Source organism: Neohortaea acidophila (assembly GCF_010093505.1).
Source record: "Neohortaea acidophila strain CBS 113389 unplaced genomic scaffold BDY17scaffold_2, whole genome shotgun sequence".
NCBI lineage: Eukaryota > Fungi > Ascomycota > Dothideomycetes > Mycosphaerellales > Teratosphaeriaceae > Neohortaea > Neohortaea acidophila.
Window position 1 is genome coordinate 475,900 of NW_022985511.1, and position 12,862 is coordinate 488,761.

At 57.1% G+C, this 12,862-nt stretch overlaps 6 protein-coding genes across 6 annotated transcripts; 3 read left to right on the forward strand and 3 right to left on the reverse strand.

The window, feature by feature from the left end:
- Nucleotides 1–89: 89 nt before the first annotated feature.
- Nucleotides 90–1,625, forward strand: BDY17DRAFT_239255 (uncharacterized protein; the record flags this gene model as incomplete). Its single annotated transcript, XM_033730341.1, has 1 exon — nucleotides 90–1,625. A coding segment is annotated over one exon (1,536 nt), but the record flags the coding sequence as incomplete, so codon positions are not given.
- A 1,294-nt stretch (nucleotides 1,626–2,919) lies between these two features.
- Nucleotides 2,920–5,125, forward strand: BDY17DRAFT_290856 (HAD-like domain-containing protein). The gene has a single exon (XM_033732577.1). The coding sequence runs from the start codon at nucleotides 3,026–3,028 to the stop codon at nucleotides 5,069–5,071; it is 2,046 nt and encodes a 681-aa protein (XP_033592680.1). The 5' UTR covers nucleotides 2,920–3,025; the 3' UTR covers nucleotides 5,072–5,125.
- On the reverse strand, nucleotides 5,123–6,264 carry BDY17DRAFT_245207 (uncharacterized protein; the record flags this gene model as incomplete). The annotated part of the gene is made up of 2 exons (XM_033730611.1): nucleotides 5,123–5,925; nucleotides 6,003–6,264. Coding segments are annotated over 2 exons (1,065 nt in total), but the record flags the coding sequence as incomplete, so codon positions are not given.
- A 365-nt stretch (nucleotides 6,265–6,629) lies between these two features.
- On the reverse strand, nucleotides 6,630–8,306 carry BDY17DRAFT_307670 (uncharacterized protein; the record flags this gene model as incomplete). Its single annotated transcript, XM_033735130.1, has 1 exon — nucleotides 6,630–8,306. The coding sequence occupies one exon, from the start codon at nucleotides 8,304–8,306 to the stop codon at nucleotides 6,630–6,632; it is 1,677 nt and encodes a 558-aa protein (XP_033592682.1).
- Nucleotides 8,307–9,221: 915 nt separating this feature from the next.
- BDY17DRAFT_320936 (uncharacterized protein) lies at nucleotides 9,222–9,942 on the reverse strand (the record flags this gene model as incomplete). Its single annotated transcript, XM_033736535.1, has 2 exons — nucleotides 9,222–9,409; nucleotides 9,522–9,942. The coding sequence occupies 2 exons, from the start codon at nucleotides 9,940–9,942 to the stop codon at nucleotides 9,222–9,224; spliced, it is 609 nt and encodes a 202-aa protein (XP_033592683.1).
- A 1,140-nt stretch (nucleotides 9,943–11,082) lies between these two features.
- Nucleotides 11,083–12,736, forward strand: BDY17DRAFT_246122 (uncharacterized protein; the record flags this gene model as incomplete). The annotated part of the gene is made up of 2 exons (XM_033730699.1): nucleotides 11,083–11,599; nucleotides 11,652–12,736. The coding sequence occupies 2 exons, from the start codon at nucleotides 11,083–11,085 to the stop codon at nucleotides 12,734–12,736; spliced, it is 1,602 nt and encodes a 533-aa protein (XP_033592684.1).
- Nucleotides 12,737–12,862: the final 126 nt, after the last annotated feature.

The window sequence follows — 12,862 nt, forward strand, 5'->3', positions numbered from 1 at the left end:
TGTCCAGAAGCATTGTCCGATCGCAGCGAATACCTCTGCTCCGACCTCTGCGTCCGCCGAGCGCAAGTGGCCGGGCTCCAGCGCATCCTCCACGCCACTTCTCGCAGACCTCGCGCATCCTGCTCCTCTCGCGCCACAGCCTGCGACCTCAGCTGCCCTACCTCTCGCAGCCCGCACTCTACCGCCAACAACCCCTGATCAACTACCAAATCAATCGCCTCCTCTCCGCCGAGACGACTTCTCGTTTCCGAGACCAGGTCTTCCTCACCGCCAAATGGCTCGCCATCGTCTGGGCCTTCATTTTCGCCGGCTCGCTGGCCGTCACGGCCGTCCTCATTGAACTGCAAGAACGCAAGAATCCAACCCCGGCCGAATGGCGGTTTTGGACGAGACAGGCTCTCAGGGATGCGAGGGAGGAAGCGAATGCAGTGAAAGAGCAGGACAAGGTTGCCATCGACTGGGCCGCAGCAGGTGGCCATTTCAGAAACTGCCTCAAACGATTGGAGGACGCCGATGTCGATGGAAACGGACTATTCCCTGTAGGAGGGACAGAAGATGGGCTGGGCGCGGAGGAGATTTTGATCCCTGGTGTTGGCAAGGCGGGGTTTGATATCACGCGCAAGAGCTACGAATGGCGCACATGCTACTTCGAAGTGCTTATGGGATGTGGCCTGGCCGCCGAGCATCTGGATGGAATGATGGTCGATCTCACCCGCAAGTTCGTCTTCCCGCGCTCTATGGTGGTTGGCCCAAGCAACCCGGACCCCCGTCCCGTGCCTTCGTTCATGGGCCACGGCATTGCACCACTGGAGGAGAATTGCGAGCCTGCGTACCCTGCGCCTGAAACGTACTACATGCGCATTTTGACGGGCAAAGGCTTCACAACCAAACAGAAGCTGCAGGCTGCGGAGGCGTACGCGAACTGGCTGGATTACAAGGGATTGCCGGCGAGTGCGGAGGAGATGTACCGCTGGGCCATCGACATCAGCAAAGCCGCCATGCCTGTACCCGCCGGAGTCGTCTTGGATGAGACTACGAACGTCTTGAAGGAAGATGCAGGAAAAGAGGCAACACCGAACCTGTTGAGAGCCACAACCGCTCTCGCCATTCATCACGCGAGGACCGGGAACGTCTCAGCCGCCTTGCCCATGCTGCTCTCTATCTTGCGCGCTCGCAGAGACGCTCCTGTCTCCCCTACCCCATACTCTTCGCGCTTTGACTCGGACGCGGACACGAAGTCACGGACAGACATTGGACAGGGCATCGCTTTCGTTCGCAATGTATTCCGCTCGGCTCAGTTTGCTGATCCCCCGGCGTCTGGCGATGAGCCTCTCACGCGGCCAAGTCCGCGACCCATCTGCGAGGAGAGCGAAATCATGCTTTATATAGGCGAGATCATCTTCGCCAACGATGACAACGATCAAAGGAAGTCCGAAGGCCTGGGCTGGACCCGTCAGGCCGTGCGGATAGCAGAGATGAGTCTTGAAGACCCCGAAATGCAGCTTGCCGAGAAGAGGAAGTGCAGAGAGTGCTTGCTTGCCGGCGTACAGAACCTGGAAACCATGCTTCGCCAGCTCTCGGTGCGCCAGAAGACTACGGCTGCCAGAGAAGGCGGCAGAAGTGGCGGCTGGTTGGAATGGAATGGCTGGTTTGGACGGGATGGCGGCGTCAAAGGCCCGGCGATGGACGAGCTTGTTGAGGGAGTCTTGGAAGAGGAGTTGAAGAAGGTAATTGCACTCAAGGGCCGGGTGTTGAGAGAGAACCTGGAGGGGCGCGGTTGAGGTTGCCCTCGGACACGGACACTGGAGCCATGCTCCGAGCAGCACTCCCAATTTGCCCGGGAACTCCTTGATCGGAGCACCCACGATACCACGCCAGGCGGCCTGTCCTCGAGAATGTTGTCCATTCTGTGCCTCGTATCGCGGAATGGGCTTGTAAGGCCACCCACGCGCAGCGATTCCGGCTTGCGCTAGCCTCAGCCTCACTTATGCAGCTTTGGCGTGGGAAGCAAGATGACATCACCCAGACATCCATACAACGAAGAGCTCATACGAAAGCTGCAAGGTCAAGAGACCTGGAATGCTAGGTCACGTTCACTCTCTCTATTTCGAAGTATGGCCAACGAGCTCTGGGACGAATTGAGTCCCTACTTGACAATTGCATTTCAGTGGGCCGTTGAGGCAGCACGCTGGTTTACATTCTACTTTCCCCAAGCCGGACTGCTCTTCTTCTATCCCAATTTGACATACCTCACAATCGTCGCCAAGCGATATACAGACGTTGTTTCCGGACGGCGAGACGGATTGAAGGCAGATAACAGCGCAGCGCCTGGCCTCGATGTCGCCCATTCGCCTCTGGGCAACTTCGTCCTCTTTGCAGTCGTCCTCTTACCGCTGTGCTATCTGTATGTGACTCAATATCATCTGCTGGACTGTGCACTCCCAAAGCGCGATACCCAGGAGACGCTTGAATCGAGTGGAGATGTGCCTGATGAGCTGTTGGACACGAGTCTTGACGCCGGCCTGACGCAAGATGCTGTCGAAGGGCGGAGAAAATTGTATGGCTGGAACGAACTGGACAAAGGACGGGATTGGCTTTTTTTCTTCCAGGTTTTGCTGGTCTGGCCCGATGCCGCAGCCAACGTGAACCTCGAGGTGATATGCGTGACAAAACCTACCTAGATTTACATCATCAGCTAATGCTCGTGAAGGTTGGGGCTCTGCTGGCCTTGCTTCTGGGCGACTGGCTGGCCGCTGCCATCATGCTGAGCCTCTTGTTTCTCAACGTCGGCACCACCGTATATCAAACTCAGCAGTCGGACGCGGTTTTCGCATCTCTAGCTCCAGAGGACTCGGTTTGGGCGGCTGTGGTTCGAGACGGGCAGAAACAAGAGATCCCTGCTCGCGAGCTGGTGCCGGGCGACATCGTATACCTTGGAGAAGTAAGCTGTCCTTATCCTCACTCGTTCCTTCATCTCAGTTCTGATACAGCTTAGGGCCAAACGATCCCTGCCGACTGTCGCATCATGAGCGAGGGAGCAACAGAGCAGCTTCTCACGGACCAATCTGCAATTACGGGAGATCCGGAATCCATCTCGAAAGACTATGGAGATATGTGCTATTACACTTGCGGCGTGAGAGACGGCCAGGCCATTGCTCGCGTGGAAGCGATTGCTCCTGCTTCTTTCGTCGGCCGTACGGCGGCGTTGACGGTGGGAGCGGGGAATTCGATATCACGCAGACGCGGTCAGCAAGTACGGCCGAAGGCGAGTTCCGTTTGGGCTCGTAAGCCACGTCAAACTATGCAGTCCATTGGAGCAGTGTTCGGCGTCTTCATTCTTGCTACCGTCGCCACCTTGATTAGTACGTTGGAGACTTCGCGGACGCGGCCTTGGACACTGGAGCTCTGCGTGGCTTTGATGGTCGCTGCTCTTCCCACCAGATGGGACGTGATGGTAACAACGATCCGATCTTGCGGGGCGGCACTGCTCGCTCAGAGCGGCGCAGTCGTCCAGAGAGTGCACGATGTCGAAGACTTAGCGGGCGTGGATGTTCTTTGCGTCGACAAGACGGGCACAATGACCGCCAACATCCTAAAAGCGACAAAGGTAGCGTGTCTTGCGGGAACACCAGAAGACTTGGTCCTGTCGGCTGGCCTGGCATCTGCAATACTTGCATCCTCGGACCGCGAAAGTCTCGATCCAATCGACGAAGCGTGTGCGCAGGGGCTGGAAGAGTACGGAGTCAGTATGGAAGGCTACGAGCTGATTGAATTCCATCCCTTCGAAAGCAGCACCAACTACATAAGGAGTGATGTGATTGGCCCTTCTGGCGAAAGGGAGACACACGTGAAGGGAGCGCCGAAAGCGATCATGGAACTGTGCAACCAACACGCTGACGACTACATCAACGATGCGCGAGCATTTGCTCGACAGGGCTTGCGGTCACTCGGTGTCGCCCGCAAGGTTGACGGCAAAGAATGGGAGCTCTTGGGTCAAATCGCATTAGAAGATCCTCCACGCGCAGACACTGCGGCAGCTGTCAAACAAGCTCAAGAACTGGGTATGAACGTCAAAATGCTCACAGGGGACGCTGCTGCGATTGCTAGCTTGAGTGCGCGACGATTTGGACTGAAGCACGCATGCGTGGACACCGAATCCGTATTTGCCAATACCAAAAGCGAGACGGAAAAGGCGAAGCAATGTGATCACGCCTCTGTGTTCTCCGAGCTGTCTTCTGCATACAGACTGGACATCGTTCGAACACTCCAGCAAACGGGTCATACTGTTGCCATCACCGGAGACGGAAGCGAAGATACGGCAGCCTTGCGGCTCGCAGACGTGGGGATCGCAGTCGAAGGCGCGAGCGAGAAAGCGCAGGCCGCTGCAGAATATGTCTTCTTCGAATCTGGCATCAGTGCTATCCTCATGGCGGTGCAAAGATGCCGACAGATCTTTGAACTGTCATTCACATATCTGCAATCTCGGGCGACCCTATCCCTACACCTCGTCGTTGTTACAATGTTGTATGCCCTCACCTACGGCGAGGTGTTCGATCCGACCTTGCTTCTCCTGGCTCTGCATTGCAACGAATCCGTCACGCCGGCTCCAAGCGGACCAGATGCCGACATCCCCTTTTCCAAGAAGCCTGTGCAATGGAGCAGTCGCGTGTTGTGGACTTCGACGCTACCGTTGGCGCTCATCCTCGGTGCGGGCACGATGCTTTCGATCCACAGCTGCGAAATGCAGGCCGATGTTGCAGCCACCGACACCGCTACCCGACAGCAGATCATCTTTCTGCATACCGTGTTGGCCAGCAGCCCACTACTATTGCTTAAGCGGACCAATTCGCGGTTCTGGAAGCTCTCTACGTGGAAGCGCGGTGCGGGTATGATTCTCGCCGTGGACGTTGCGGCAACGGCATCTTGCCTCTTGGGGAGAGCCGCGGCAAACGGCTCTTTGGACTTTGCGTCCCTACGGATGGTGTGGATCTGTAGTACTGGAAGCATCGTTGTTGCAGCCGGGTGGCTCGCTGTTGCTTCTGCGGAGAAATATGATGCGGACGATGACTGAATGGGCAGAAGTAGTCGATGCACGGCAGTTCATACAGCTTTCTTCAGTAATCTAGAAATATCCCTGGAGCACAGCGGCTTCGGCATTGAGCAAACTACTTCCCGCAGCGCCGATGATGGTGTTATGGCTCAACGCCACAAATTTGACGTCGAAAATGCCCGCCTCGTCTTCCCGCACCCTCCCCACAGACACAGCGTAGCCCCTCTCCGTGTCCCGGTCTAGCCTTGGTTGCGGCCGATCCGGCTCGTCCATCACTACTATCGCTTGCGCTGGCGCAGAGGGACAGCCCAACTTCTGTGCATCGGCAACATACTCCCGCATCGCCTGCTTGCACTCTTCCGCCGTGGGCGCCGGGCGGCGCTCGAACGACAGCGAAACGCAGGCGGTGTGGCCATCCAGCACGGGCACGCGGGTGCACGTGGCGCTGATGCGGAGGTCTTTCAGTTCGTTGAAGCCGGTGGCGGATGCGTTGATACCGCCCAGGATCTTGCGCGATTCGCTTTCGAGTTTGTCCTCTTCGTTGGGAATGTAGGGGACGATGTTGTCGATGATGTCCATGGATGGGACGCCGGGGTAGCCACCGCCGGAGACAGCTTGCAGTGTTACGACGGAGACGTCTTTGATGGGGCCAAACTCCTGCTGGAGAGCGATGAACGGGATGACGACGCCGATGACGGCGCAGTTGGAGTTGCAGACCAGGAAGCCTTTGTCGAGATTGTACTGCTTGCGCTGGTGCGGGATGAGGGCCAGGTGAGGGAGATTGATAGTCGGCACAACCAGCGGCACCAGCGGGTCTTTGCGGTAGTTTTTGGCATTTGAGAAGACGGGGATGTTGGCTTTCAGGAAGGCCATTTCTGAGCAGGGGTAAGATCAGCTTCGACGTTGACCATCTTCACAAGTCGTGCTGCCGAATAGATGAGGGTGGGCATACCTGCTTCGCCAGCGACGTCGCTGTCCAGGCCACTGAAGACGACATCGACCTCGCCGATAAAAGAGTCGGGCTTGCAGTCTTTCACCACCAGGTCGCCGAGAGCCTTGCTCATGGGCATGCTCTGCTTCCATTTGACGGCATCGCGATACTTCTTGCCCGCGGATCTGGGGCTCGCACCGACGGCGGTGAGTTGGAAGTGGGGATGTTGGGCCAGCAGGAGGATGAAGCGCTGGCCGACGCTTCCCGTTGCGCCGAGCACGCCTGGCGAATTACAGAGTCAATGAGGAGCTGGCGAGAATGAGGGCGGCGCGGCGCGGCGCACGATGCACTAACCACAGCGTTTGGGAGGGAAGTTGACCGTTCGCGGCGGCGATGATTCGTGGACACCATTCATCGCGGGCGGAGATCTCGTGACACGGTGAGGTGAGGGGGAGGTGGTGTGCAATGAATGCAATGCGTTGAGCAATAATGACTGGAGGGAGTGTCGCGAAATCTTTGGTCCGGAAAGAGAAAGAAAGTGGAGCCCCGCACAGCTGCCTAAACGGGGACTACCTTAACTATATAAATAAATAAATCATTGACCTTTCATGGAACTGCTGCGCTCATACTTGTGGTCTCATCATGAACTCATGTCGCGTCAATTTCCCTTCCCTTCCCTTCCTCGCCTCCGTCATGATGGCCATCGGGAAGGGCATGCATGGCCAGCTCCAAGCTCCACGCCCGCCCATTCTCCAGCCGCATCCGCTTCGCCAACACCGCATTCTCCATCCGCCACCTCGCCGCAATCCGCTTCTGCTTCTCCGCCACAAACTCCTCCAGCCCCCGGCTCTCCGCCGTGCACGCCCGGTCCATTTCCAATTCCTCTTTGCGCTGTGCCCGGAGCAAGTCCTGCAGCTCCTTCTCCTGCCGCGCCTGGCGCAGCCTCATTCGTCGTGCCTGTTCGCCGCGCAGGACATTGATGGCGCTGGCGTGCTTCGCGTCCATAGAGTCCCGAGCCTTCCTCAACCTCTCGAGTTCCGCCCGGGCTTGCTCTGTAACCACCCGCCCGTGCGTTTCCCCCGTGCTGTACGTGCCTGCGCAAAACGCCTCCAAGTGTCTCAGGGCCGTGGCGTTGTCGCGCTGCTCTTGTTCATGCTGTTCACGCAAGTCCGCTTCGGCTTTGACTTGTCGATCTTCGGCTTCGCCCATCGACCGACCGTGACGCTCAAGCATGTCGTCTTCGGCGCTCTCGTGCTGCTCGTTCATTTCCCGCCGCATGCGCTCATGTCGCTCGTGCAGCTCCACTCGTCGCTGTTCAATCCATGCTGTGAAGCGATCGTGCAGTTCGCCGTGTTGCTCTTCCAACTGCTTGAATTCCGGATGTTCATGCGGCTGCTTGATGTTGCTTTCTTCAACCGGTCCGTTAGAAGCTTGACGCGACTCGTTTGACTTGTTAGGGCCATCGTTACTCGCTCGCTCGCTCGATGCAAGCTCCTTCAGCTCGCTTCGTCGCAACGGCGCCAGGGAGATGGCCTCGTCCCACTGTTCAAGCCTCTGCAAAAGCTCGTCTTGTTCTTCACTCGTGGCGACGGATTGGACAAGCTCGCCGGGGATGGGGACGCCGCAACAGCTGGGAATGGCACCACTTGCATTTGCCAACGCAGACTTGATAGTACTTCGCAGGGCTTGCGTGCAGAGTCGATGGCCGCAGGGAACGCCATGCATCGCCCGCCGTTGGCTCGAGGTGTGAGGAGGGCAATGTGGACAGCCGTTGACCATGGCTCCGCTCGACTCGGGACGGTGGAATCTTAGCATGCTCAATCCTTTCAGCACGCGCGATCCTCGCTTGGATGTAGGCTCGGGCGAGCTCAGCGGCAATGAAAAGGAGGATTGCGCCGGGGTGGTGGGCCTCGAGAAACTCATCGAGGTGCGCGTCGAATCCGTCGTGCCTCTGGCGAGGAACATGTCGTAGTCTCGCAGCGACAGGCTTGCGCGAGACCGCCTCCTGCCGTGTCCTTGAGATGGATCCCGCGAAGGATCGGAATAGTTGGATGTCAAACCCGTGGATTCCGACGTCATCGAGTAGACGGACATGGACCTGCGGTCTGGCACGGAAGCATCGGTAGGATTGGAGAAGGGTCCGAGCGACGGCGACAGGTCTATGTCCACTCCCAACTCTTTCGCTTCCGTCATCAATTGGATGTCTGATTCCTCCTCTGTCCCTTCGATCGGCAAGCGCAGGACATCGGCGTGGTAAGAGGCTCGGAAGTCGGCGTAACACTGCTGCTTGGCTCCAGCATGCACCGAGCCGGCAGTGAAGCTCATATTGGCAGGTGACGGGTGCCGACGACGTAAGGGCCCGACAAGACAGGGCGGAGGTGCTTAATGTCGCATTGTGTAGCACGGTGTCACCATCATAGTCCGGATGTGTACGCGCGCATCGCAGACAGGGGAGGAGACGTCCGGCAACTTATTATTGCAGGTGACACGAGAGTGTCGATTGTCCGGCAAGCAATACGCCTCGGAAGTGCAGCTCGCACCAACCACCGGGGAGCCCTAAGGTCAACTTCCAAAACCAACCAGCCAAGCCATGTACGGTGCAGAATAAGCAGAAGATCGGCGTGCGGCACAACGCCCAGGGCCAGATCGTCACACCAGCCCAACCAGCCATCCTTGCTGCATCCGCCCGCGCCGATTGCGATCCGGGCAGTCGGTTGTTGGCCCACTTGCATACATAGCTCGCTTAGCGCCCTGAAGGGATGTGGCACGACGTGCATAGCTCCCCGCCGTGTGACGGAGTTTGTTTCGGTCGTGGTAGGTCAGTCCACTGGCGCAGACATATCCGACGTTTTTGACTGGCCGCCCCGTCGTGGCAGAGCGCGTTACATCCAACGCTGTACACCGCAGCGGTGTCTTTCTTCCAGACGCGCCGCCTTTATTGCACTGGGTCACAATCACGGCATCCTGCTTTGCATGAGCCCGTTGCCCGTTGCAATACCTTCATGCGTCCTAAAACGACTTGGGCCAAGGCAGATGGGTGACGATGTGATACGTGGGCCAAGCTCACCGGGATCGACACGCCGGGCCCGGTAATTGAACGTTACCTATTCTCAACAGGGTGGCCGTCTCACCGCTGATGCTGATGGCGACGCAGATCGACCAGGACGAGGGGTTCATGGGACCAGTCAAACTTTTGACACGTTGATGCTATCGACCGCCTCCGTCGCACTTCAGCTAAACTTACCACGTCAGAGTGACATCCCAGCCGGCCAGTCTCTCCCAAGTGGTCGTCCTTCGAGTCGCACGCTCACTGCTCAACGCTGGTTTGCATCCCTCGGCCAGCTCTGCGGACTCGGTCTGCTCGACTTCTGCACTCGTATAGAGTTGCCGCACCGTTGGAAGTGGTGTCGAAGTCAAAGACTGATGACCTGCTTACTCGGTCCAGTCAGCTGGCTTCTCCAGAGCTTTGCTAGAAACCTCTCTCAATGTGCCAGCGATACCAACTTCAGACAACACCCCAGTACTGCCACAAGAACGTACCTTTGGATGTCGCGCCTTCGTTGTCTCGCACTTGTCCTGTTGTTGAGTGGGTCTTGGCATGGGTGCGTGTAGCCCTCCGTATTGGCGTGCTCTGCTTCGTCCACGTCTTTATCTGTTCGGGAATATAAGTTGACCACCCCGTGACAGGGGCCTGGGAAGCTTTCAAAACCTCAAGAACGTCTGAGATGGTCGCTGAATCATGAGGCCGATCGATCGCCCGAATGACATCAAGGAACAAGCAGTCAGTCTTTTCATTGCGCTCGTCAATCAATCGATTTTTCTCGCCGCATCCGGCATCCCATTTGCAGCTGTGTGCTTCATCGTTGCGTTCTTCTGCGGTGAGCTTAGCGGGAGGAGGATCTGAAGCAACGAGTGCGGCTTTCGCTTCAGCCAGCAGGAGTCGGCATTTGATGATGGCCATGTTGACACTCCGTGTTTGGTCGATGATCTGGCGGGCCAATATTGGTAGATCAGACTCCATGTTTGAACGTAAGTGAGGCTGGACTGCATATCTCGAACGCGCGATTGCCATGGCTTTGTCGGTATGTTGAGATCCGGTCTCGCACCTAGTCGATGAGCCGAAGAGAGGGGTGCCGTCGATTGGTGAAGTTCCAGATTGAGCGACACATTTTGCTGGGATGAGTGCCATTCACTGGTCGAGTATGTCACCCACGTTCTCGCTTTGCTCATAAGTGAATAACGATGGGCTGTGAAGACGGGAACACTTCTGCAGTCTGCAAGGACATTGATTGGAAGCGACACGGTGAGATCGTATAAGACTGACAGAGTGAGATTGAAAGGAGAGTGTCAAGGAACGACAAACCTGGTTTTCATTGTTCCCACTGCACAATACGTCCATTTGCCTAGATTTCTTTGTGAATGTGGGTGTATGTCATTTGATGAACCGCCGACTCCTTTGATGAGACGCACGCCGCAAGTGGAGACTGGCGACAATCGACATTGCGAAAGGAACAGCTTGACAATGATCAGACGTGGAGATATATGCATTGGCTGTGTGAGGTATAAGGTGAGGTGGGTAGTGTGAGTACTGTACTGTAGTGTGATGCGGAACGTGAAATGTGGAGCGGCCCTGGCGGCAGGCAGTTGCAAGCGCCCGGGCCGGTCCAGCCTCCGCCTAACTGCACCGAAGCAGCTTAGCGCGAACGGTCTGGCGTCTGAAAATAGCCGTAGGTTCGCCAAGGCATGGACGTTGCGTGTGTCCTCAGGCTCCCTCCCACGTTCTCTGCCTGCACACTCGTGCGCATTCCCACGTTCATTACGCCGTCATCCGTCCCTCATTCAATCATCCCACCTCGACAGCGACTTCAACACCCCCCTCCCCACGCGTCATATCATGACACGGCCTTGAGCCTCCAGGCTGTCTGACACAGCCCTTTCCACCCCTCCTCCTTGCCGCTCGGGCCTACCAACAAGCAGGGCGTAGCCTTGCACGGAACGGCCATTGAGACATCTCATCTGAGGGGCCTTCCATTGTCCTGTCCACTTGTTACAAGTACACTGTCTACTCTTCTCATCTTGTTTCCTTTCGCTCTCGGCGAGCATGGCGGCCCCGGACTACCACCGCTCCACCAGCTTTCCCCCTCGACCTTACCGACGATACGAAGACGAACCAACTTTGCCGCGTCTGCCTTCCATCTACTCGCAGGACGAACCCACTCTTCCCCGACTGCCATCCTCCTTCTCGCTGCGTGAACCGACTCTACCCCGTCTACCCTCCAGCAACTCGCAGACCACCTATGACAGCTATTCACACCTCTCTCCAGTCCCTTCATACCACTCTTTTCCCCGCTACAGCGAACCCTACGAATATAGCGACACCATACCTCTCACCGGCAGGAAGAAATCGGAGTCGCATCACACCGTCGTGCCCGTCCAACCTGAGCAGGAGCTGCAAGATGATCTATTCATCCGCGATGCTGATCCCTCGAAGCGGAGAAAGAGAAGAAACGCCCCGCCGCCTCCACGAGAGGGCTGGTTTACTGGCAAGATTACATGGGTCGTGTTTGTCCTCACGGTGATTCAGCTGATCGTCTTTCTCGCCGAGGTCATACGGAATGGTATGCCGTTCATACAGCGCGAAGTTGTACCATTGCTAACCGAAGAGCGCAGCGATCCTCACAGCTTCGCCCATCGAGATTCACCCCTCCTTCAACCCTATGATCGGCCCTTCTCCCTACGTGATGATCAACATGGGCGCCCGCTACCAACCCTGCATGCACAACATGCCCAATGTCCAGAATGCGAGTACCACGATATCTTGGCCCTGTCCCAACGCAACTGCCGTCACCGGCTCGAGCGTGACTTGCTCGCTAAGTGAGCTCTGCGGTTTCAATGGCGTCCCCAATCCGCATCCGCACGGCAGCATTCATGAGAAACCTGCTCCAAACCAGTGGTGGAGATTCATCACCCCGATATTCATTCATGCCGGCATAATACATATCGGGTTCAACCTTCTCCTTCAATTGACCCTTGGACGGGACATTGAGAAGCTGATCGGCAGCATTCGCTTCGCAATCGTCTACTTCGCCTCCGGCATCTTTGGGTTCGTGCTCGGCGGCAACTTCGCCGCGAATGGCATAGCCTCATGCGGCTGTTCCGGCAGTCTCTTTGGCATCCTCGCCATCACCCTTCTGGATCTCTTGTACACATGGAAGCGAAGAACGGGACCGATCAAAGACCTTCTTTTCATCCTCGTCGACGTTCTTGTTGCCTTTGTGCTCGGCCTGCTGCCCGGCCTGGACAACTTCAGTCATATTGGAGGGTTCCTCATGGGGCTTGTGCTCGGCATATGCCTGCTTCGCTCTCCGACATCCATCTCGAAACGCACGTCCCCGTCGCCCCTTTCCCGACCGCACGAAGAGGGTTTCAGGGGCTTCTGCAGCCAACCACTGACCTTCTTCCGGCACCGCAAAGGCGTGTGGTGGGCGTGGTGGCTGCTGCGTGTCGTCACGCTTGTCGGCGCGCTCATCGGCTTCGTGCTGCTCATTAAAAATTTCTACTTCTGGGGAGTGACGTGCCACTGGTGCAAGTATCTCTCCTGCCTTCCGGTGACCGTGAACGGGGAAAATTGGTGCAATGTGGGCAATCTGGACTTTACGCCGACGAACGAGACGACAAGTGGGAGACCTCTTGCGAGAGGGCTGACGGACACGGCGTATATGGCTGCGTTAGAGGTAATGAACTCCGTGATTTGAAGCGGGTGGGAACCGGGATGTACTATGTCGACGCGCGATGATTATGGCGCGCATGTATCTGTTGCTGCGCGGAGTTTTCGAGCTGGGCTTTTGGATGATACACCCATTTGCAAGCATGGCGCTGGG